Source organism: Colletes gigas, unplaced genomic scaffold, assembly GCF_013123115.1.
Source record: "Colletes gigas isolate AHSC1104 unplaced genomic scaffold, ASM1312311v1 Colletes_gigas_Sc00042, whole genome shotgun sequence".
Lineage (NCBI taxonomy): Eukaryota > Metazoa > Arthropoda > Insecta > Hymenoptera > Colletidae > Colletes > Colletes gigas.
The window spans coordinates 994,825-1,020,593 of record NW_025106671.1 but is presented as its reverse complement, the minus strand read 5'-3'; the positions used below and the strand labels follow the sequence as shown (position 1 = coordinate 1,020,593).

Here is a 25,769-nt window from a genome sequence, read left to right as displayed (position 1 = left end):
AATTGATCTCATTTGACTTAAGCAAAACTAAAATAAAATATTAATATAAAGAAATAATTTTTAAAATTGAAAACCTAAAGAAAACAAGGATGAAGGAGTATGGCACGCCTACTTGTATAACACTGTTCCAGTTATTCTTTTGATCGAAAAGTTTATTAGGCTCGTCCGTGGCGAGCTGGATCATACAGAAGCGATTGATGCGCAAAATATTAGACGGTTAAAGTTGTATATACACATGTAATTGTTATTCATAGGATCTCAGACTGTCACCTAGATGCTCACCTTTGATCATTCCCGACTGATACACGCATACACACATGTACACACTCACGCATTGATATAATCATCGAGATCCACGGCGTAGCGAACCACGATGAAATAAAGCTAGTCTTCTGGCTTCTGTGGTCCCCCCATCATGGACAACAATTGATCTGGGATGATAGTAGTCTTCTCATTCCCTTTCTCCGTGGCTAACATTACCTGCAATAGTGATTAACAGGAACTGCAAATGTTTGAATTATTTTTTATACTTTATTATGTAAAAATTGCTCCTGGCGTGAACTTTTATTGCTTGCTGACCCACCTACCACACGCTGCACTTGTGCATTGGATTCATCGGCGAGCCTGGCGGACAGTCGTAGGCCCTGGCGAAGTCCTCGCTGTTGGACAGGGGCCCCCAGACCCTTATAGGGCCCGGCGAGTGAACGCTGCTGCGTATTTTGGTCAGAGCGTCTTCGGGTCTCATAGACCCGCACCAGATCTGCGCGTAGTTCAGAAAGAAGAGCTGATCGTGCGTGAGGTTCACTCCAGGAAGCAGCGGTTCCTCCCCGTGGGTCGACACCCACTTCTTGTACGCCTGGAACGCGCGATTCTATGTTTTTGTATATATTATGCCATAGATTGAAGTGTACATGAGCATCATTAGACCCTGGTGAAGGCAATTCTAAATAATATTTGATTAATAATGTGATATCAATATCGACAAGTACAGTAGTCGCCTCATTTGAAGCCCCGTGGAAGGAATGAGGGAGAAGTAGAAGGGATACACGTGTTCCCGCCTGAGAGCAAGGGAGAAAGATAGACAGAGCAAGGGAGCAAGGGAGCAAGATAACCTCTTGCCGTGAGGCGGCTACATTAGGTGTTTGTTTAAACAATTAACTCTTCTCCTACTATCTAGGTACCTGGACGACTACGTTCCCCCCATTGCATTGCTTATATTTCCCTGCCAATTGACAGGGAACTCGCTCCGTAGACCTACCCTAAAAGATTGTTTGAGTCCTCCATTGTCAGCGATGTTCTCCCCCTGAGTCATCTTCCCATTGATGTACAACCCTACGTCCTGTAGTTTGTACCTGGAATACTGATCCACGATGCACTGAGCCCTCTGCCTGAAGGCTCTGATGGTCACGTTGTTCCACCATTGCATCATGTTTCCATCTTTGTCGAACTGACGGCCCTTGTCGTCGAAACCGTGGGTGATCTCGTGGCCAATCACCACACCGATCCCACCGTAATTCAACGACTTTGGGAAGTGCTGGGAGTAAAACAGTGGCTGCAGAATCCCCGCTGGAAACACTGTAACGATGAACAGGAGGAGTCAGTGAAGAGGAACAAAGTGTTCGCTGGATGAATAGACTTTCAGAACCGTTTACGTTTGCTGACTGGTCTTATTGGCCCAAGCATAGCGAATAGGTTTGGACTTACCAATGTCGTTTTTGTTGGGATTGTAGAAAGCGTTCACGACCGCTGGTTCCGTGGGCCATTTGTCTTTGTCCACCGGTTTTCGTAGGTTCTGTATGTTGTCGTACGCGTCGTACTTGAGCAGGGCTAGTATGTTGTCGAGGAAATGGTCCTCAGTGATGCTCAACTGCAAAGTCAAACGTTGTGACATAACATCAAGGCTTTTTCTAGGCTTTCTCGGGGAATTTTTTGTGAACAAACTATAAGACCTTTTGCGGTCAAATTTACAGGGTTTATTTGTACATATCTGAGTGATGTTTTCAAATTTTTTGGGCGAGAAAGAACCACGTACCATCAGGTACTCTTTGGACAGCTCGGCAGGGTCTTTGAGGAACTCTGGATAACCGATCCTCTCGTTCATGGAGTCGGCTTTGGTTTTGGCCACGGCTCGCGTTTCATCGTCCATCCAATGATTCTCGTCGAGAAGTTCGTTGAACGCCTCGCGTATCGTGTGGATCATCTCGAGCGCCGTCTCCTGGGAAGCAAACGAACCTTTCGATTCTAAAGACAGTGCAATCGTGGATTTAGGAATTAAATTAGGTATTTAGCATTTTCCCCAGCCCTGCAGGTGTGAAAGGGTGGTGAAATTGTTAAACGATTCGTGACGAGGACTCGTTAAGAAATGGAAAAAGTCACCTTACTCTCGTGATTGAAATTGTCACGTATAAAGAGTGCCCCCACAGCCATGCCTAGCTTTTTGTTCGTCCATTCGACGCACTGGACCGATCTGTGCCTCTCGCTCAATATTCCCTGAAGGATTCGACGAAATTCGATCCGCTTTTGTTGGTACTCGTCTATCATGTATGGCATTATCGACATGACCAGGCGCCAAAGGATGTAGTTGTGCAAGATTCTGCAAACGATCGTTTATTAATTTAATTAACATTTATCAATATCAACAGTCCACTTAGAACAGTCTAATCACGGGTATTAAAAATAGTCAAACTTTACATGCGTACAGTTCCGAAACTACCCACGCTTTATCCAAAATTCGACCACCATTGGAAGCGGTAAACCTTCCTCTTTGAAATTGGTTTTTGGTTTTTGTCGATCCGACTTCCCGTTTTGGAGATATCGTAATTTATATGAAGGGGTAATTTCTTAAAAACTCCGCTTGTGGCGCCCCCCGTGTCACGGCGGACTACCAACGCGCATTGAAATTACTAAAAACTTTAATTACGTGCAGCTCCGAAACTACTCGTGCTTTATCCATAATTAAGCGATTGTTAGAAGCGGTAAACCTTCCTCTTTGAAATGGTTTTTGGTTTTTGTCGATCCGACTTTTCGTTTTCGAGATATCGTAATTTATGTAAAGTGGTATTTTTCTTAATTCGACTGTCTCTGTCTCCGTCTAACGCGTCGGGCCTCTCGCTCGCACTCGTTGTGCTGATCTACTCCAAATCACGTGACTGTCGTGACCTCTAGTGACGCGTAGTGTTTCCAACACTCCACTACGCACTGTTTACTATTTACGCGAGGTCAATGAACCCTTATATCACCAAAACTAGCCATCCGATCGACTCGAAACTAAAATCGCTATATCTCCGGAACTAATTATGCTATCGACTCGTTCAAACGCTCATTTTAAAGGGCATTTCATCCTCTATCCAATGAATACATCACCTATTATAATTTACGCCATCTTCTATGTTTATTTTGACATTTACTTTGACGCTACATACCCAAAGAAGTTTCAGCAATTCTTATTAACTATAAATTATTTATTTAATTGAAAATAAATTCAAATTTGTATACTGGATTTCTATAGAGCATTTTTTCGTAAATAATTGTTTTCTCTGGAAAACAAAACTTGTTTTCAATGGTGTTTTATCTTCTTATGTTTTGTATGGAGTTTGAAGTACCAAGTACGCATATTTTGAGTAATAGTGTTGGGTATTTTGTACAGATTTTGAAAATATGTGATTTGATAGTTACCTTGGATCTGTCCTGTGCACGATGCGACCCATTTCGACGAAATACGGCATACCGTACACCACGATTGGCTCCTCGTCTGTTATGGGGGCACTGATGAACTCCTGAAGGTAAACACGCCATTTGATTTCCGGGATTTCACGCTGCAATTCGCGCAACGTCAGCTTCCGGTAAATGGCGGACGTGTCGTGCCTGTCCGCCTCCGGCAAGGACGCCTGTTTATTTTCAAATTTACTGCTATTGGATGAGGATTTAGGTTTACATTCGTCACTATTAAATATTAAATTCATATTTTTATTTAACGCTAGGTTTATTCAGATTCAGATTTGATTATTCAGAACTCATAAATATCATTTGTCAGCAATTCATGGGGAATTTAATTCTCCATAATTTTATTATTTTTATTAAATTTTAGTGCTCCTAATGCTCGTGTTTTATTCTGAGTATTCATAAACCTATTGTTAATAGAATTAATAAAATGGGAGCCTCGTAGAGGGTTGTTTCAACCCCCAAATATAATAATTCGTATCTTACTTTAAATATTTCCTACATTTTTGCATTTCAAGTGCATTCTCTAGTATTTTGAGAATGAAAATTTAAATGTTATTCAATAAAGTTTCTAACGTTGTTGATATCAAAAGTGTCTCGTGAAAATAAATTTGCAAATTACGTTCTCACGTTAGCTAATTGTTTCTCCAGCCCAATCACGTGTCTGAACTCTTCAGCGGCTGTTTCGGGGTTGGCGTTAAGAAGCAAAGCGACGTTCGTCATGTAACGATGATACGCGTTCAATTCTGTCTCGCTGTTCCTCTTCAGATAGTAATCTCTGCTTGGCAACGCTAGCTGCATCTGATCCAGCTGCAAAAACACATTCGATTCGATAAACTCTTCGCTTTCCAGTCGACCGGTGGTGGCTTCGAAGAACTCTACTCCAACAAGACGTTCGAGACAGTGTTGTTAAAATATTTAAAATCTTTGAGGGAGGAGCACTGTGACATTTGAAAATAAAAGCAATTTTCAAGAATGTTTTATAAAACTGCTGTAAAAGTAATACACAAGCACTTCACTTGGGGGTTCCCCTACGGTCGACCAGTAGTTCAACATAAAGCAGCCATAATTGAACTGATTCTAGGCAACTCGAGTCTTATTTTAACCCTTCATCCCCTCCTTTTTGTTATATCTTTCCACAACACTGTTTTGAACGCCATTCGAACTGGTTGAAACTTTTCTTTGTAGAATTGAACTGATTCTAGGCAACTCGAGTGTTATTTTAACCCTTAATCCCCTCTTTTTCGGTTTACATTACAATTTTAATGCTATCCAGTCGTCGACCAAGGGGCCTTACTTTGCCGGCGCACCTGCAGGATGTTGGCTGAGGAGTTCTCGTCGTCTGGACCGACCCGCTGTTCCATCAACACCCCCTCGTTGTATTCCCCGCGCAGACGACCCAGAAGAACCTCGACCGGATAAAGGGGTGGCTTCCAAGTCGGACCAACCACCACTGGCCACCCGCCAAGGCGTTTCAAGGCACTCCTCAACGGGGCATCGCCGATTTCCCTGATTCGAGCTACGCAAAGCATTGGAAAATATTTATGGACGTAGAAAAATCAGTGAATTTATCATCTTTTGCGCTAACAAAAGGTGAGATGTTCTTCGTGTTCACTGTATTACTATTTCAACAAATAACTCTGAAATACTTCACAATTCTTTGAAAACATTTTACAAAAATTTCTTCGACTAACGGTGGTTGGACCATGATGCTCAATGTTTGAGATATCACAATTACAAAGCGAAGAAAACTTATTTAGTAGATTTTCGTTGTACCCACGGATGTCCATGCACGATTTGTAGAACATTTTCGCCTTCAGCGTGGCGTCGTTGTCGTCGTCGTTCGGTGGTTCTTCGAGGATTCGTCTGAGGATCACTTGCAACTGATCCGCCAGGACCTCGAACGTGCTGGTGGAGCTTTTGTCTTCCGGTATCACGTGCATTCTGTTCCATGCACCGCAGGCGTATTGAAAGAAATTCACGCACGGAGACGCGGTTTGGTCCATCGCTGACAACAGACTCGCCGCTGGAATCATTCAAACAAATTTTTATTAAATTAATAAAAACTACAAAGTCTGGTTTCCTCAACTAACTTTATTACGGACCATTTAATTTCACACGTGTCACACCAAATGAATACACTTAATTAATTTGAGCACAAAACTCATGTTTCTAAATTTACATTTGAACACGTGCAACTCCGGTTCAACTTAACCTTACACGACGATGATTCCCCGTATTTATATATGGCTGATCCCCACCAGGGGTACCAACTGCTGAACTTGCAACTAGTGATCTTTATTCCAACAGTTTCAATTCGTTCAGAATAGGAATAAGTTCCTTTTAACCCCTTGACGTACAATTTGTCATAATTTTTAAATAATTGACTAACTAAATAGACAAACTAAACATGTAAACTGGAAGTAACCTTGTATGAGTATAAAATTTGTTAACTTTTGAAACAATATGATGACTTTTGATGTTTCTAATGATCTCATATTAATAACAAATTATAAAATAAAGTATATTAAAAAATATTTTTGTGTAGTTTAAGAGTCCCTCTTCGTATCCCTAAAAGTCCAGTACAGCTTTTAATTCCCTAGAAAATAAAAAACTTAAAACGCTGTTACAGGGGAATTCCCCCTTAAACAATAGCAGTAATTGGCAACTGCAGTGAAAACGAACCGAAACCCAGATTAAACCCCTCGAATAAATAAATAATGGAAAATTGAAGCCCTCGGTTCCACGGTTCGTTTCCATTGACCGAGCAATTTAAACCACACAACGCTGGTCGACAAGCAATCCCACGGAGAATAGTTAATCCGATTTCGCGTACGTGCGCACGCCACGCATTTGTCATGAGATAAACGCAATTCCGGCCTACCACCAATCAGTTTTCGCTGATTGCGTTTCGCCTATCGCCGCGGCGCCTCGAATATCGGACGCTTCCAAGAAAATCAAATTCGAAAATACTCGTAATTACCTGTTCTGACGCATTCCTCCGTCATGCAAACCTTTGGACCTGAAAAAAAGGGAAGAAAATTATTGAAAATCGTGGAAAATGCAATTTTCATCGAAAGGTCTGCCAATCAATTTTTGAGACATCGAAAAGCGATTTTTTGTAACAACTGTAAAAACAAAGGCGTATCGAGGTTGGTTTTTATCTTCGTGGAAAAAGGGGCGTTCCCTGTGTGTTCTTTCAGTTGATACGAAATAAACTCGTATTTGCATTCCCCGAGGTTTAATACAGATAGCCCTCCTACAACACGGTATCCTATTAATTACCGTAAAATAATGACTATAGTGGCTTTACATAAAAAAATATAAACAAATTATAATTTAATTTGTATAAAGTAATTTGTTGAATTAAAATAAATTATAGTTTGTTTTTGTACACTGTTAGTCCACATAACCTAGTATTCTGATGGTAATAAAGAGTGATCAAGAGGAGTACAACATGAGATTAAAATGCGGTGAGAGTAGTATCATTGCATTGGCGAGATTCTCCCGATGAAAATGAGTACAAACACGTCACCATTCGCATAATTTTTAATTATACGTAATTGAGAATTTTTCAAAAATAGTTTAGGCAAGTCAAAATGTGGTGAGAATATTATCAACGTATTGGCGAGATTTTCCCGATGAAAATGAGTACAAACACGACACCATTCGGACAACATTTAATTTTGATTGACTCAAATTATTTTTGAAAAATTCTCAATTACGTATAATCAAAAATTGTCCGAATGGTATCGTGTTTGTACTCGTTTTCATCAGGAGAATCTCACCAATACATTTATAATACTTTCGTCATATTTTGACTTACTCAAACTATTTTTTAAAAATTCTCAATTGCGTATAATTAAAAATTGTCCAAATACTGTCGAGTTTGTACTCGTTTTCATCGGGAGAATCTCACCAATACATTTACAATACTCTCACCAAATTTTGACTTGCTCAAAACTATTTCTGAAAAATTCTCAATTGCGTATAATTAAGAATTGTCTGAAAGGTGTCGTGTTTGTACTCGTTTTCATCAGGAGAATCTCACCAATACATTTATAATACTGTCGCCATATTTTGACTTACTCAAACTATTTTTGAAAAATTCTCAATTGCGTATAATTAAAAATTGTCCAAGTGGTGTCATGTTTGTACTCGTTTTCATCGGGAGAATCTCACCAATAAATTTATAATACTCTCGCCATATTTTAATTTGCTCAAACTATTTTTGAAAAATTCTAAATTACGTATAATATAAATTAACGTAGTCGTAAAGTTCGATATCAAAAGTTACGGTATCGCGAGCACACGTTTCTCTTTTCCTTGGCTTTTATGGATACGTTGGTAAAGTGATTAATTCCTGTTGATACGAGGTGACATGACACAGCCTTTTGGAGCGAAACTCGATAGCCTCGATTCGATTCACGACCATCGCGATATTCGACGTTGAAAGCCATCCATTTCAGTTTCGTTCGTAACTTTTGTTACCCCCATCGATATTGGAGAACAAATATCGAGCCGAAAAATTTTAGCACCTACTCGAATTTTTTCCTGAAAAATGTGTAGGAATTAAGGGGTATGTCTAACGACCAAAAATGACTATAATTGACCCCTCTAACCGAAAATAATTTTTCCAGAACGATTTGAAACTTTTCAATTTCAACGAAAAATTGGTCTACTTTCTTGAATTTTTTTCTCGCAAATGCGTAGGAATTCGAAGATATGCATAATGACAAAAAATGATGGTAAATGACCCCCCTAGCTAACAATAATTTTTTCAGAACGATTTGAAATTTTCTTTTTTCCGTCGAAAAATTTGTCAACTTCATGAATTTTTTTTTCAAAAATGCGTAGGATTTCGAAGGTATGTCTATTCACCAAAAATGATTGTAATTGACCCCTGCAACTAAAAATAATTTCATTTAAAAATAAGTGAAAGATTCTTAAAATTTCAATAAGAATATATATAAAATTGAAAACTTTAGGGTGGTTTTATAGTTATGAGACTAGTTTGCTGGTTGATTGAACCGGAATCGTCCGACGCAACCGGCGCCATTTAGAACTAATTGAACTTACAGGGCTCTTGCACGTACTCGCGGCTCGTGTTTAACGCCAACAGCAGAAGAATGAAAAGACAAGTGGCGAGCAGAGCGACAGCTAGCACAACCAGCAATTGCTGTCTGTTGGTCGATCCACCCCGTCTACGAGTGATTGACGTGGCCCGTGTTATTCCACCGATCGGCCTATTTCCAGGATGATGAAGAACCGTCGTTGTTGCGTTCCCGCAAGGACCGTAGGTCACCTGAAACCAGGACATGTTTTCTCTCAAGAAAGAATTTTAACATACACGTTTCAGTGATATTTATGATAAGAAACAATTTTCATAGAGTCGTTTAAGTGAAAAAGAGGTCTTCTAGTGGGGGAACTCGATTTTTTAGGGAATCGTGTCCTTGAGGAATTTTTTGTGAAAAAAGTATGAGACCTTTTGCAATCAAATTTAGGGGGTTTATTTATAGATATTGAAGGGATATTTTAGAATTTTTTGGGCGAGAAAGAGTTAAAATTGATGGCACTGCATATTCTCAAACATAGTCAAACATAGTCGATTTTAGATTTTTTTGAGGAATTTTTTGTGAAAAAAGTATGAGACCTTTTGCAATCAAATTTAAGGGGTTTATTTATAGATATTGCAGGAATATTTTAGAATTTTTTGGGCGAGAAAGAGTTATAATTGATGGCACTGCATAATCTCAAACATAGTCAAACATAGTCGATTTTAGACTTTCTTGAGGAATTTTTTGTGAAAAAAGTATGAGACCATTTGCAATCAAATTTGCAGAGTTTATTTATAGATATTGAAGGAATATTTTAGAATTTTTTGGGCGGGAAAGAGTTAAAATTGGTGACACTACGTATTTTCAAAAACAGTCAAACATAGTCGATTTTAAAGTTAGACTTTCTTGGGGAATTTTTTGTGAATAAACTATTCGATCTTTTGCAGTCAAATTTACGAGGTTTATTTAGACATATATCAGAAATATTTTAAAATTTTTTTGGCGAGAAAGAGTTAAAATTGATGGCACTACCTAGTCTCAAACAAAGTCACTTTTAAAATGCACTAGTATAAAATGCATTATTCCAGACTTTCTTGAGGAATTTTTTGTGAGCAAACTATAAATCCTTTTGCAATCAAATTTACAGGGTCCATTTGTATATATTTCAGTGATATTTCAAAATTTTTTTGGCGAGAAAGAGTGAAAATTGATGGCACTGCCTAATCTCAAACAAAGTCACTTTTAAAATGCACTAGTATAAAATGCATCATTACAGACTTTCTTGAGGAATTTTTTGTGAATAAACTATAGGCGCTTTTGCAGTCAAATTTACAGGGTTTTTTTATAGATATTGAAGGGATATTTCAAAATATTTAGAGCGAGAAAAAGTTAAAATTGGTGACGCTGCATAATCTCAAACATAGTCAAACAAAGTCTCTTTTAAAATCCACTAGTATGAAGTGCATTATTACAGACTTTCTTGAGGAATTTTTTGTGAATAAACTATAGGAGCTTTTACAATCAAATTTACAGAGTATATTTATACATATCTTAGTTATGTTTCAAATTTTTTTTGGCGAGAAAGAGTGAAAATTGATGGCACTGCCTAATCTCAAACAAAGTCACTTTTACAATGCACTAGTATAAAATGCATTATTACAGACTTTCTTGAGGAATTTTTTGTGAATAAACTATGAGACTTTTTGCAATCAAATTTACAGGGTTTATTTATACATATCTCAACGATGATTCAGATTTTTTTTGGCGAGAAAGAGTTGAAATTGGTGGCACTGCCTAATCTCAAACAAAGTCACTTTTAAAATGCACTAGTATAAAATGCATCATTACAGACTTTCTTGAGGAATTTTTTGTGAATAAACTATAGGCGCTTTTGCAGTCAAATTTACAGGGTTTTTTTATAGATATTGAAGGGATATTTCAAAATATTTAGAGCGAGAAAAAGTTAAAATTGGTGACGCTGCATAATCTCAAACATAGTCAAACAAAGTCTCTTTTAAAATCCACTAGTATGAAGTGCATTATTACAGACTTTCTTGAGGAATTTTTTGTGAATAAACTATAGGAGCTTTTACAATCAAATTTACAGAGTATATTTATACATATCTTAGTTATGTTTCAAATTTTTTTTGGCGAGAAAGAGTGAAAATTGATGGCACTGCCTAATCTCAAACAAAGTCACTTTTACAATGCACTAGTATAAAATGCATTATTACAGACTTTCTTGAGGAATTTTTTGTGAATAAACTATGAGACTTTTTGCAATCAAATTTACAGGGTTTATTTATACATATCTCAACGATGATTCAGATTTTTTTTGGCGAGAAAGAGTTGAAATTGGTGGCACTGCCTAATCTCAAACAAAGTCACTTTTAAAATGCACTACTATAAAATGCATTATTACAGACTTTCTTGAGGAATTTTTTGTGAATAAACTATAGGAGCTTTTGCAGTCAAATTTACAGGGTTTTTTTATAGATATTGAAGGGATATTTCAAAATATTTAGAGCGAGAAAAAGTTAAAATTGGTGACGCTGCATAATCTCAAACATAGTCAAACAAAGTCTCTTTTAAAATCCACTAGTATGAAGTGCATTATTACAGACTTTCTTGAGGAATTTTTTGTGAATAAACTATAGGAGCTTTTACAATCAAATTTACAGAGTATATTTATACATATCTTAGTTATGTTTCAAATTTTTTTTGGCGAGAAAGAGTGAAAATTGATGGCACTGCCTAATCTCAAACAAAGTCACTTTTACAATGCACTAGTATAAAATGCATTATTACAGACTTTCTTGAGGAATTTTTTGTGAATAAACTATGAGACTTTTTGCAATCAAATTTACAGGGTTTATTTATACATATCTCAACGATGATTCAGATTTTTTTTGGCGAGAAAGAGTTGAAATTGGTGGCACTGCCTAATCTCAAACAAAGTCACTTTTAAAATGCACTACTATAAAATGCATTATTACAGACTTTCTTGAGGAATTTTTTGTGAATAAACTATAGGAGCTTTTGCAGTCAAATTTACAGGGTTTTTTTATAGATATTGAAGGGATATTTCAAAATATTTAGAGCGAGAAAAAGTTAAAATTGGTGACGCTGCATAATCTCAAACATAGTCAAACAAAGTCTCTTTTAAAATCCACTAGTATGAAGTGCATTGTTCCAGACTTTCTTGAGGAATTTTTTGTGAATAAACTATGAGACCTTCTGCAATCAAATTTACAGAGTATATTTATACATATCTCAGTGATATTTCAAAATTTTTGGAGCAAGAAAGATTTAAAATTGGTGGCCCTGCATAATCTCAAACTTAGTCAAACATTATCAAACATAGTCGGTTTTAAAAAAGATCGTCTCACATTTTTCCATAATTCCAGGCATTCTATTAGTTTGAAATGAAAAAACGTGAAAGATTCTTAATCAGTATGAGTTTGACCATACCTGATAGCAAAATAAAATACATTCTCAAATTATTTAATAACCCTGGAGATGTGTAATTTAATAAATTTATTCACCACTTGTTTTAAACATCAGATGGTGATAAAATAGGTGTACTCAATGGACTCAGTCACGTTGTACGAGCCAAGTCACACCAGGAAACTTGTTGTAAATACAATGTTATGAAATATTCAAACTTTTTTTATTCCACATCTTTTTATTATGAAATTATCTGAAAGATGGGAGCAGGTCATAAGTAGACTGAAGATGTTTATGCATTTATGCAAAATTTTAATTCTCAAAAAAGTACAGAATGCACTTAATATGCAGAAATATAAAAAATAGTTAAAGACACGAATTATCATATTTAGAAACAACGCTAGCTATTGAACTTCCATTTCGTTAATTCTATTAATAAAAATTAATTAATTTGTACAAAAATCTGCAGTCTAGCTTGAAGTTATAAATTAACGAAAAAAAGAAATTTATTAATTTATTACCGATTATTTAAACGAATTTTTTGGCCATTCTGACGTATTTAAAAGAAACTTTCCTTGTAAAATTTTTCAAAAGATGTACAATTTTTATTACAAATTAGATCATTGCAAATTTTCGAATTATGACCTGATTTATTGCACGATGAAAACAATTTTGACTAGTTAAATACAGAGGGCTGTGGAAAAATAGTAAATAGAATCTAAATATTTTTATCTTCTCATGTGTGTAGTTATATATATAGAAATAAATATTTCATTGAAATTTAGAAAAATAATATTGCATCGAATAGGAATATTTCACTGAATAGTATTCAATAGAATAATGGTACTGCAACTAATAGCATTGCAAATGAGAGGTTTTTGTCATTAAACTTTTTATACTAACGTGTACTTTTGTCCATAACATAAGACGTCTGCATTTAGAAATATTTCTAAGAAACATCTATTCGAATAGAAAATATGTTTAGTTTAAAAATTTGCACGTTTTATTTCCTGTTCACCATTTTGTATATCTGAATTTAAATGCAAGTAGTAAATAGTATTTTATTGGTGATTTAAAATTTTAATGAAACAGTATTTCCAAATTTCATTTAATAAGTATTAAATTAAATTTCATTTGAGTAGTAAATAATTATTTAATAATGAAACTAAGTACTTTAAAAGTATTTAATTTAATGAAATAGTACTTCCAAATAGTATTTCATTTAAGTATTCAATAGTATTTTTTTTTTAATTTGAAAAAAGAAATTAAATTTCATTTGAGTATTAAATGATTACTTAATTCTTTAATTATTTAATACTCAAACGAAGTACTTTGAATGTATTTAATTTAATGAAACAGTAATTCCAAATAGTATTTCATTTAAGTATTAAATAGTATTTTCTCTTGATTCAAACCTTGTATGAAACAGTATTTCCAAATTTCATTTAAGTACTAAATAATTACTTAATTCATAAATTATATAATACATACACATAGTACTTTAAAAGTATCTAATATAATGTAATAGTATTTCATTTAAGTATTAAATACTTACTTGATTTTCTAATTATTTAATACTATAATTTAATACTCAAACCAAGTACTTCAAAAGTATTTAACTATTTAACTATTAAATTAAATAGTAATTCCTTATGCAAACTATTCCAATCTTTATTATTTATTAAAAAATCATTTAAAATTGTCTCTAGACCCAAGTAGACACTATTCTTTTACCTGAAGAGGACTAGTGGCTGGTGACTCTTGCCCATCACCAGGTACTTCATTCTGCTCGATGATCACAGTCGCCCTGAGGTATCCGTTGTTGCTATCAGACTTCATCCTAGATCCTCCTCGAATCGATCACTGTCCCCGTCTCTGACCAACAAACCTCTGAATCTCGATCCAAGAACTATGTCAACGACCGTTGCAGCTTTGACATCGCGTCTGCCCCCTCGATCGAGCAGGATCGATCGATCGTCACCGAAAACGTAGTCACACTCGCGAGTGGTCAGTCATAGATCATCGAACACCGTCACCCACAACGATCTTCTATTCTCGAGCACTTCTCGATCGATCTCAGAGACTTTGGCCTTTTTGGTGGACTCGATCGATGGATTTCGATCGAATCGTAAATATTTGCGTCTGTTTCGCGACGATCAGGTAGCTGTTGGGGCTCCGAAAGGATCTGTGACCGCCGTGCAACTGACGACTACCACGGACACCTCGCACCTCCTACGGTGTCCCTTCCCCCACCGCGTCTGTTTCCCTCAACCTGAGGCAACCCTCGATTTTGTTTACAACGGGAGTCACACCAACAGGGTGGGGATTCCCAGCGTAGCATCGTCTCTGTTGTCGCAGCCTCTGATACAAAAAAGTCGATGGTCTTTGTTACGAATTTAGGATCGTCATGTTTTCAAGGTTTTGTTTTAACTATTAACAAAATTTAAGGTCGAAGTTAGTCGAATTTTTAACACTCGAGGGATGGTTGACACGAATTATGTTCTTTGTGATATTGTGACATTTTGGCATTTTTGGTGACATTGTGATATTTTGACATTTTTTGTGACATTAAGACAATTTTGTGAAATTGCGACATTTTGACATTTTTGGGGACATCGAGACAATTTTGTGATATTGCGACATTTTGACATTTTTGGGGACATCGAGACAATTTTGTGATATTGCGACATTTTGACATTTTTTGTGACATTGAGACAATTTTGTCATATTGCGACATTTGTTACTCCGTCACATTTTGACATTGCAATATTTTCACATTTTTTTGTGATATTGCCACATTTTGACATTTTTTGTGACATCGAGACAATTTTGTGATATTGCGACATTTTGACATTTTTGTGACATCGAGACAATTTTGTGATATTGCGACATTTTGACATTTTTTGTAACATTGAGCCAATTTTGTGATATTGCGACATTTTTACATTTTTTGTGACATTGAGACAATTTATTAATATTGCAACATTTGTTACTTCGTCACATTGTGACATCTTTTGTGACATTGCATCATTTTTCTGAGATTGTGACATTTGTGACATCGTGACATTTTTGTGACATTGCATCATTTTTCTGAGATTGGGACATATGTGACATCGTGACATCGTAACATTGTGACATTGTGATTTCGTGGGACGGTTTCACGTATTTGTTACGAATTTAGGATAGTGAAATTTTTAAGGTTTTCTTTTTTAACACCAGAACAACCAAAACAGTAGAGGGAGGATTGACACGAATTCTTTGTGACATTTATTGTGACATTGTGACCTCGTGACATCGTGACATTTATTGTGACTTGTGACTTTGTGACATCGTGACATTTTTGTGATATTGTGATATGGCATCATGACATTTATTGTGACATTGTGACTTTGTGATATCGTGACATATTTGTGACATTGTGACTTTGTGACATCGTGACATTTCTGTAACATTGTGACCTCGTGGCATCGTGACATTTATTGTGGTTTGTGACTTTGTGACATCGTGACATTTTTGTGATATTGTGATATGGCATCATGACATTTATTGTGACATTGTGACTTTGTGATATCGTGACATATTTGTGACATTTTGACTTTGTGACATCGTGACATTTCTGTAACATTGTGACCTCGTGGCATCGTGACATTTATTGTGGTTTGTGACTTTGTGAAATCGTGACATTTTTGTGTTATTGTGATATGACATCATGACATTTATTGACATTGTGACTTTGTGATATCGTGGCATATTTGTGACATTGTGACCTCGTGGCATCATGACATTTATTGTGGTTTGTGACTTTGTGACATCGTGACATTTTTGTGATATTGTGATATGGCATCATGACATTTATTGTGACATTGTGATATCGTGACATATTTGTGACATTTTGACTTTGTGACATCGTGACATTTCTGTAAAATTGTGACCTCGTGGCATCGTGACATTTATTGTGGTTTGTGACTTTGTGAAATCGTGACATTTTTGTGTTATTGTGATATGACATCATGACATTTATTGACATTGTGACTTTGTGATATCGTGGCATATTTGTGACATTGTGACCTCGTGGCATCATGACATTTATTGTGGTTTGTGACTTTGTGAAATCGTGACATTTTTGTGATATTGTGATATGGCATCATGACATTTATTGTGACATTGTGACTTTGTGATATCGTGACATATTTGTGACATTGTGACTTTGTGACATCGTGACATTTCTGTAACATTGTGACCTCGTGGCATCGTGACATTTATTGTGGTTTGTGACTTTGTGAAATCGTGACATTTTTGTGTTATTGTGATATGACATCATGACATTTATTGACATTGTGACTTTGTGATATCGTGGCATATTTGTGACATTGTGACTTTGTGACATCGTGACATTTCTGTAACATTGTGACCTCGTGGCATCGTGACATTTATTGTGGTTTGTGACTTTGTGAAATCGTGACATTTTTGTGTTATTGTGATATGACATCATGACATTTATTGACATTGTGACTTTGTGATATCGTGGCATATTTGTGACATTGTGACTTTGTGACATCGTGACATTTCTGTAACATTATGACCTCGTGGCATCGTGACATTTATTGTGGTTTGTGACTTTGTGAAATCGTGACATTTTTGTGTTATTGTGATATGACATCATGGCATTTATTGTGACATTGTGACTTTGTGATATCGTGGCATATTTGTGACATTGTGACTTTGTGACATCGTGACATTTTTGTGACATTGTAACATTGTAACTTCGTAGGACAAATTCACGTTTTCTATTTTTATTGATATTACCCTCCGTCAGTTTTTCATTTTTATTTTTTTTTATAATGCAGCAAACAGTAAAAATTTAACATGAAACGTAAATCAACGAAACTCGTTCTGGAAAGTCAGAATAATGAAACGTAAATTTCCACAAACCATTCATATTTTTTAATACTATTTTTTGAAAAATTTATTCTACTGAATTTTTAAAAATTTACCGTAATTTTCTAGAAGAAAATTCTATTGTTTTGAAATCGTCTAAAGTGTAATATTCCAACACTTTTGTGACGTTTGAAAATGAATGTAATTTCACTTATAGATTTTTGAAATTCTTATGTGACTTTATTCACAATTTTATTTTGAAAATTTAAGTGTGTGTATTTTATTTGTCAACGATGTTACTGTATATTGAAATCTATAAATTAAATGTTTTGTAAATAATGAATTAGAACATTTAATCAATAAATTAAATGCTTTGTAAATGATAAATTAAAACATTTAATCTGTAAATTAAATGTTTTGTAAATGATAAATTAGAAGATTTAATCAATAAATTAAATGTTTTGTAAATGATAAATTAAAATTTATTCTATAATAATAAATCTAAATTTAATCTATAAATGAAATGTTTTGTAAATAATAAATTAGAACATTTAATCAATAAATTAAATGTTTTGTAAATAACGAGCATTAAAAAAAAGCTCGTTTATTTTTCTTTTAAAGTTATTGAAAAAATTCGAATAAAATGGAGGACCTCTCTACGCTAAAGTGGCTATTAAATATTATATCGCATTAAAACCATAAAAATACTTTTTTACTGTTCACAGGGTGGATAATAAAATTGTAGTAGCCACGATCGAAGCTGGGTGAAATTTACGGGGAAAGTTTATTAAGCGACAAACTTTTAAAAATTCAAATAATTTAAGAAGCCGTTAATTCGAAAATAAATTATGAAAGAGATTACGCGAATAAAATACTATTTGCAAATTTATTTACTTCCCCCCTAAACCTACTTTATTTTATGCTTCGAGTAAAAAAAAAAACAAAATAATCTTGGAAGAAAATATTATTTTGAAGTATTTTTCCATTAAATACACTATTTTATTTTAGAGAGTGCATCACAGAGTGAATAATAAAATTATGGTAATCACGATAGAAGCTGGGTAAAATTTACAGAAAGAGTATTTTAAATAAACATTTTAAGGGGTTGTTTATTTCAAAATAAATTGTGAAAAAAATCTCCTCGTGTAAAAGACATTTTAATGATATTTTAAATTAACATTTTGAGGGGTAGTTAATTCTAAAATAAATTGTAAAAGAGATCACCTCATGTAAAAGATATTTTAATGATATTTTAAATTAACATTTTGAGGGGTTGTTAATTCCAAAATAAATTATGAAAGAGATCACCTCTTGTAAAAGAGGTGAAAAAAAAATTTATTTTCTTTTCCAATAACCCTGGAATAAAATAAAATATAAAACATAAAATAAAAATTGTAAAAGAGGTGAAAAAAAAAAATAAAAATACTTTTTCCCCAGTAACGTTAGAATAAAATAAAATTTGTAAAAGTGGTAAAAGAAAAGTAAAAATATTTTCTTTACCAGTAACCTTGGAATAAAATAAAATATAAAATAAAATAAAAATTGTAAAAGAGGTGAAAAAAAAATTGAAATATTTTCTTTTCCAGTAATCTTAGAATAAAATAAAATATAAAATAAAATAAAAATTGTAAAAGAGGTGAAAAAAAAAATAAAGCTTAGAATAAAACACTATTTTGAAGTGTTTTTCTATGAAATAAATTATTTTCTTTTGGAGAATGCATTTATGGTCCAAAATAAAATATTTATTTGCCACTTACTAATTAAAATGGCGCTTCGCCCAGCTCTGGCCACGATATTTTTCAAATTTACACAGTCGTTTACCTGGGGTGGCACGGTTCGATGATCAGAAGGTTGGGTACATCGACATCGTCGTTTACTTGCTCCACAAATTCACCCTCCTCGACGTTCCAACCCCCTTCACGCGTCATCGTCGGAGACATATTCCCCTTTTCAAGTGTCCCCGGATCCTAAAACAAACGATATCTGTTATCCAAGAAAATATACTCGGAAAAAACAACAAACCCTAATCAAATTTAATCAAACTTAATATCAACCCCCTTATTTGTACCTGAGTTGGACAAAATTTTAGTCGATAAAAATCAAGACTAATATTTTATTTGGTTAGATGAATATTCAAATAAGAATTTACCTGATTTGTTCCAAAAATTCTAATCAACTTTAATCAAACTTAATATCAACCCCCGTATCTGTAGCAAAGTTGGCCAAAATTTGAGTCGATAAAAATCAGAAATAACATTCTAGTTTCTTAGATGAATATTATCATAAAAATTTATCTGATTTATTCAAAAAATTCTAATCAATTTTAATTAAATTTAAGATCAACCCCCTTATTTGTAGCAAAATTCGCTAAAATTTTATTTGATAAAAAGCAGAAATAATATTTCATTTGCTTGGATAAATATTCAAATAAGAATTTATCTGATTTGTTCCAAAAATCCTAATCAACTTTAATCAAACTTAATATCAACTCCCTCATCTGTAGCAAAGTTGGCCAAAATTTGAGTCGATAAAAATCAGAAATAACATTCTAGTTTCTTAGATGAATATTCTCATAAAAATTTATCTGATTTTTTCAAAAAATTCTAATCAATTTTAATTAAATTTAAGATCAACCCCCCTATTTGTAGCAAAATTCGCTAAAATTTTATTTGATAAAAATCAGAAATAATATTTCATTTGCTTGGATGAATATTCAAATAAGAATTTATCTGATTTGTTCCAAAAATTCTAATCAACTTTAATCAAACATAATATCAACCCCCGTATCTGTAGCAAAGTTGGCCAAAATTTGAGTCGATAAAAATCAGAAATAACATTCTAGTTTCTTAGATGAATATTCTCATAAAAATTTATCTGATTTTTTCAAAAAATTCTAATCAATTTTAATTAAATTTAAGATCAACCCCCTTATTTGTAGCAAAATTCGCTAAAATTTTATTTGATAAAAATCAGAAATAATATTTCATTTGCTTGGATGAATATTCAAATAAGAATTTATCTGATTTGTTCCAAAAATTCTAATCAACTTTAATCAAACTTAATATCAACCCCCGTATCTGTAGCATAGTTGGCCAAAATTTGAGTCGATAAAAATCAGAAATAACATTCTAGTTTCTTAGATGAATATTCTCATAAAAATTTATCTGATTCTTTCAAAAAATTCTAATCAATTTTAATTAAATTTAAGATCAACCCCCCTATTTGTAGCAAAATTCGCTAAAATTTTATTTGATAAAAATCAGAAATAATATTTCATTTGCTTGGATGAATATTCAAATAAGAATTTATCTGATTTGTTCCAAAAATTCTAATCAACTTTAATCAAACATAATATCAACCCCCGTATCTGTAGCAAAGTTGGCCAAAATTTGAGTCGATAAAAATCAGAAATAACATTCTAGTTTCTTAGATGAATATTCTCATAAAAATTTATCTGATTTTTTCAAAAAATTCTAATCAATTTTAATTAAATTTAAGATCAACCCCCTTATTTGTAGCAAAATTCGCTAAAATTTTATTTGATAAAAATCAGAAATAATATTTCATTTGCTTGGATGAATATTCAAATAAGAATTTATCTGATTTGTTCCAAAAATTCTAATCAACTTTAATCAAACTTAATATCAACCCCCGTATCTGTAGCATAGTTGGCCAAAATTTGAGTCGATAAAAATCAGAAATAACATTCTAGTTTCTTAGATGAATATTCTCATAAAAATTTATCTGATTCTTTCAAAAAATTCTAATCAATTTTAATTAAATTTAAGATCAACCCCCCTATTTGTAGCAAAATTCGCTAAAATTTTATTTGATAAAAATCAGAAATAATATTTCATTTGCTTGGATGAATATTCAAATAAGAATTTATCTGATTTGTTCCAAAAATTCTAATCAACTTTAATCAAACTTAATATCAACCCCCGTATCTGTAGCAAAGTTGGCCAAAATTTGATTCGATAAAAATCAGAAATAACATTCTAGTTTCTTAGATGAATATTCTCATAAAAATTTATCTGATTTTTTCAAAAAATTCTAATCAATTTTAATTAAATTTAAGATCAACCCCCTTATTTGTAGCAAATTTCGCTAAAATTTTATTTGATAAAAATCAGAAATAATATTTCATTTGCTTGGATAAATATTCAAATAAGAATTTATCTGATTTGTTCCAAAAATCCTAATCAACTTTAATCAAACTTAATATCAACCCCCGTATCTGTAGCAAAGTTGGCCAAAATTTGAGTCGATAAAAATCAGAAATAACATTCTAGTTTCTTAGATGAATATTATCATAAAAATTTATCTGATTTATTCAAAAAATTCTAATCAATTTTAATTAAATTTAAGATCAACCCCCTTATTTGTAGCAAATTTCGCTAAAATTTTATTTGATAAAAATCAGAAATAATATTTCATTTGCTTGGATAAATATTCAAATAAGAATTTATCTGATTTGTTCCAAAAATCCTAATCAACTTTAATCAAACTTAATATCAACCCCCTCATCTGTAGCAAAATTGGCCAAAATTTGATTCGATAAAAATCAGAAATAACATTCTAGTTTCTTAGATGAATATTATCATAAAAATTTATCTGATTTATTCAAAAAATTCTAATCAATTTTAATTAAATTTAAGATCAACCCCCCTATTTGTAGCAAAATTCGCTAAAATTTTATTTGATAAAAATCAGAAATAATATTTCATTTGCTTGGATGAATATTCAAATAAGAATTTATCTGATTTGTTCCAAAAATTCTAATCAACTTTAATCAAACTTAATATCAACCCCCGTATCTGTAGCAAAGTTGGCCAAAATTTGAGTCGATAAAAATCAGAAATAACATTCTAGTTTCTTAGATGAATATTCTCATAAAAATTTTACTGATTTTTTCCAAAAATTCTAATCAATTTTAATTAAATTTAAGATCAACCCCCCTATTTGTAGCAAAATTCGCTAAAATTTTATTTGATAAAAATCAGAAATAATATTTCATTTGCTTGGATGAATATTCAAATAAGAATTTATCTGATTTGTTCCAAAAATTCTAATCAACTTTAATCAAACTTAATATCAACCCCCGTATCTGTAGCAAAGTTGGCCAAAATTTGATTCGATAAAAATCAGAAATAACATTCTAGTTTCTTAGATGAATATTCTCATAAAAATTTTACTGATTTTTTCCAAAAATTCTAATCAATTTTAATTAAATTTAAGATCAACCCCCTTATTTGTAGCAAATTTCGCTAAAATTTTATTTGATAAAAATCAGAAATAATATTTCATTTGCTTGGATGAATATTCAAATAAGAATTTATCTGATTTGTTCCAAAAATTCTAATCAACTTTAATCAAACTTAATATCAACCCCCGTATCTGTAGCAAAGTTGGCCAAAATTTGAGTCGATAAAAATCAGAAATAACATTCTAGTTTCTTAGATGAATATTATCATAAAAATTTATCTGATTTATTCAAAAAATTCTAATCAATTTTAATTAAATTTAAGATCAACCCCCTTATTTGTAGCAAATTTCGCTAAAATTTTATTTGATAAAAATCAGAAATAATATTTCATTTGCTTGGATAAATATTCAAATAAGAATTTATCTGATTTGTTCCAAAAATTCTAATCAACTTTAATCAAACATAATATCAACCCCCCAAAATTTTATTTGATAAAATTCAGAAATAACATTCTATTTTTTACTATATATTTTACTATTTTTATCTGGTTTTTTTTTTCAAAAAATCCTAATCAATTTTAATCAACCTTAATATCAACCCCCTTAATTTTAGCAAAATTAGCCAAAATTCTATTGAATAAAAATCAGAAATAACATTCTATTTTCTTAGATGAATACCTCACAAGAATATATCAGCTTTGTTCGAATAACAGCTGCCTATAAACTACAGACAATACTGAACGTGAAACATTTATTCAAACTCTACTGTATTGGCTTTTACAATCGACTTTTGTTGGAACGTCGAATCAGAAAGTTTTCATTCGCAATTATTCACGCTTTAGAAACTACTTCAACAATTGGAATCTGTATGGAAACAGTAAACAACTGAGAAGTTAAATTGCAATTAAAAATAATGAATGCAAAAATTAGTCGAGTGTATTGAGAACTGATTTATTGGGGATAATAATTAATTGCAAAATGATTTTATACGGATAATTACTTATATACTAATTTGATTATGATTTTGATAATTCTGATTGAGACTTTAATAATTTTGTTATTATTCGTTGGTCCGTATTATTTGTCCAGCGATTTACAGTCGATGGAAAGTTAAAAATATTTTGTTCGAGGTTTTGATATTGATCGATGTCTCTAGCTTTTCTATTAATATCTTCATCTTATATCAATTCCTGTAACACTTTATACAGTGATTTTAATTACTTGCGTTTGGCTCTGTTTATTTTCTTTTATTTTTCGATCTAAATTCAATCGTTGAAACTACTTTGAAAATCGTAAAACTTTTGTTTCTACTAAATAAGAATAATTATAATGGGTACACGAATAATGATAGAAATAAAGAATATTCAAACAAAATGATACAAAAATCTGATTAAAAACCCTCTATAAAAAAAAAAAAAACAAAATATTCAAATTTGAGTTAAAATGGACTCAAAATTTTGTTCAAAAAAAGAAAATTTTTATTTGCTTCCATAAATAAATATCTACCCGAATAAGTAGAGAATGATTTGTTTCAAATAAATAATTCAATATTCTACCGAAACGAAGTTAAATATTTACTAGAATAATCCCCAAATCTGCTAAAAAAAAAAGAAGAGAAAAAAGCCCGAAAATTTAGCATCGAGACTCTGCGTTCATTTATAAAAATTCGTATTCAAAAAACAGAATTCGATTATTTCAAATTCTGGTAGAAAGTGGCGCGAAAAAAACCATCCCCATTTCACGATATCCACGCTTCCAGCGCCATCTGATATTTAAACAAACAACTACGTTCGTAATTGGTAAAAATAAACGCACAATGTACGCAAGAATAACGAAATACTATCGTTCACTACGAACAACAATTATTTAACACTGAGAGTCAAACTACATCGATGAAAAATTCTCAAAATTTTTTAGTGTTTTTTAGATACATTGTTTACCAAAAAAATGGTAGAATTACGAGAAACACAGGAATCGCGACGAATTTCGAACGATTTTCGATTTTTTAATTAAACGATGGCGAACTGTTCGTAAATGAAATGTTTGATTTTCCAGTGGACGTGGAAAACCGAGAGAAACACCAACATGGACGACGGTCAATGCCAGACTGACTGAATTTCGGCGCGACTGCGCCCCACGCTCCCAATTTGAACCAATAGCAAGCTCACTTTTTTATTCTAAAACATGAAACAATTGTGTGACTATTTGTCTATTAAAAAATATTGAACTATACGTTTAAAAAATTTGCAACTCTTTTTTTTTTAAATATCGAACAGGTGTGACATAACCTCGATCGAAACGCGCGTTGCATTCGTAATTGAGCGCAAAAGGCGACGTTAAAATTCGAGACACGACTTCTGCACATGTGTCCGATACGGATGACACAACAATGATAATTCTCAACTTCGCAATTATCGATATTAGTATTCAGAGGGCGGATCTGCTGTCAAACATGCGATTGAAATTATTTTCGTCGCAAAAAAAATCGCTGAAACAAACAAGGAGTTACTTATCAAGCAGTTAATACGTTGTTTAATCAAGTTTCTTACATTTAAATTAATTATAACGATTATTATATTGATATTCATCGATATTTCATATAAATACTACTAATCTCATGCGTACGTTATTTGTTGACATTCAAATTTTCCCGCGCGGGGGAATATTGCCGCCAGGAAACTCGTCCACTTCCGTCATGATTCGTATTACTACATTCAAACAAATTTTAAAGGCTATATATTAATATTCTTCGGGTATTTCATATAAATAATATTTGTACCATAATTCCAATTACTATGATATTAAATACCACTAATATCATGCGTATGTTATTTGTTGGCATTCAAATTTTCCCGCGCGAGGGAATATTGCCGCTAGGAAACTCCCGTCCACTTCCGTAACGATTCATACTACGCAACTTAAAATATTCCCTTAACAGTCAACTAAAACCATCATATGACTCTTTAACCTCAAATATGCTGTAAAAATATATGAAACAGTAATTTCCTCGAAACGAATAAAGAAGGCTGCACTTATCGATCGATTTCTACGTTTGAGAGGTTATACCAAGTTATGAGCCCAAAATGCGACCATTTTTTATTTACATCCTGGAATCAACATTCCTTCAATACGTACTTGATCAGAGGCGTGCAAAGTTCTGCTTAATATTGCTTCGACGCGTTCGAATCTTCCCGCACAGAAACGCTCCTAGAAATCTCGATTCACTTTTATCAAAATCCCTATTGCTTGAAATATCCCTTTACGGTCGAACGGAACACACTCGGGCTCACTTTGATCACAGTTCGGTAGAAAAATCGTGCATCGATACGACGGATTGAAAATCAATAATAATGGTATTCGCGGGAACCGAAGAGACGCTGCACTTTTCGATCGATTACTGCGCCGGGGAGGTGTCGCCACCTGGGCGGCGAGCGTTCGAGTCGCGTCGGTGAACAGTCCGTG

General features: G+C 33.0%; 1 protein-coding gene across 3 annotated transcripts; it reads right to left on the bottom strand.

Moving 5' to 3' along the window:
• Positions 1-205: 205 nt before the first annotated feature.
• LOC122402974 (neprilysin-1-like) lies at positions 206-25,688 on the bottom strand. Of its 3 annotated transcripts, none has more exons than XM_043406220.1 (15): positions 25,443-25,688; positions 18,924-19,069; positions 13,959-14,585; positions 8,800-9,025; positions 6,704-6,742; positions 5,501-5,746; positions 5,031-5,239; positions 4,351-4,530; positions 3,676-3,887; positions 2,377-2,593; positions 2,033-2,215; positions 1,705-1,867; positions 1,259-1,575; positions 584-856; positions 206-502 (listed from the first exon to the last, which is right to left on the bottom strand). In XM_043406220.1, exons 3-14 carry the CDS (start codon positions 14,061-14,063, stop codon positions 584-586), a joined length of 2,370 nt encoding a protein of 789 aa, XP_043262155.1. In that variant the 5' UTR covers positions 14,064-14,585; positions 18,924-19,069; positions 25,443-25,688; the 3' UTR covers positions 206-502. The 3 variants fall into 3 exon arrangements, with proteins under 3 accessions (XP_043262155.1, XP_043262154.1, XP_043262156.1); XM_043406219.1 differs by having other exon boundaries at positions 206-480; XM_043406221.1 differs by having other exon boundaries at positions 206-480; positions 588-856.
• Between the last annotated feature and the right edge of the window lie 81 nt (positions 25,689-25,769).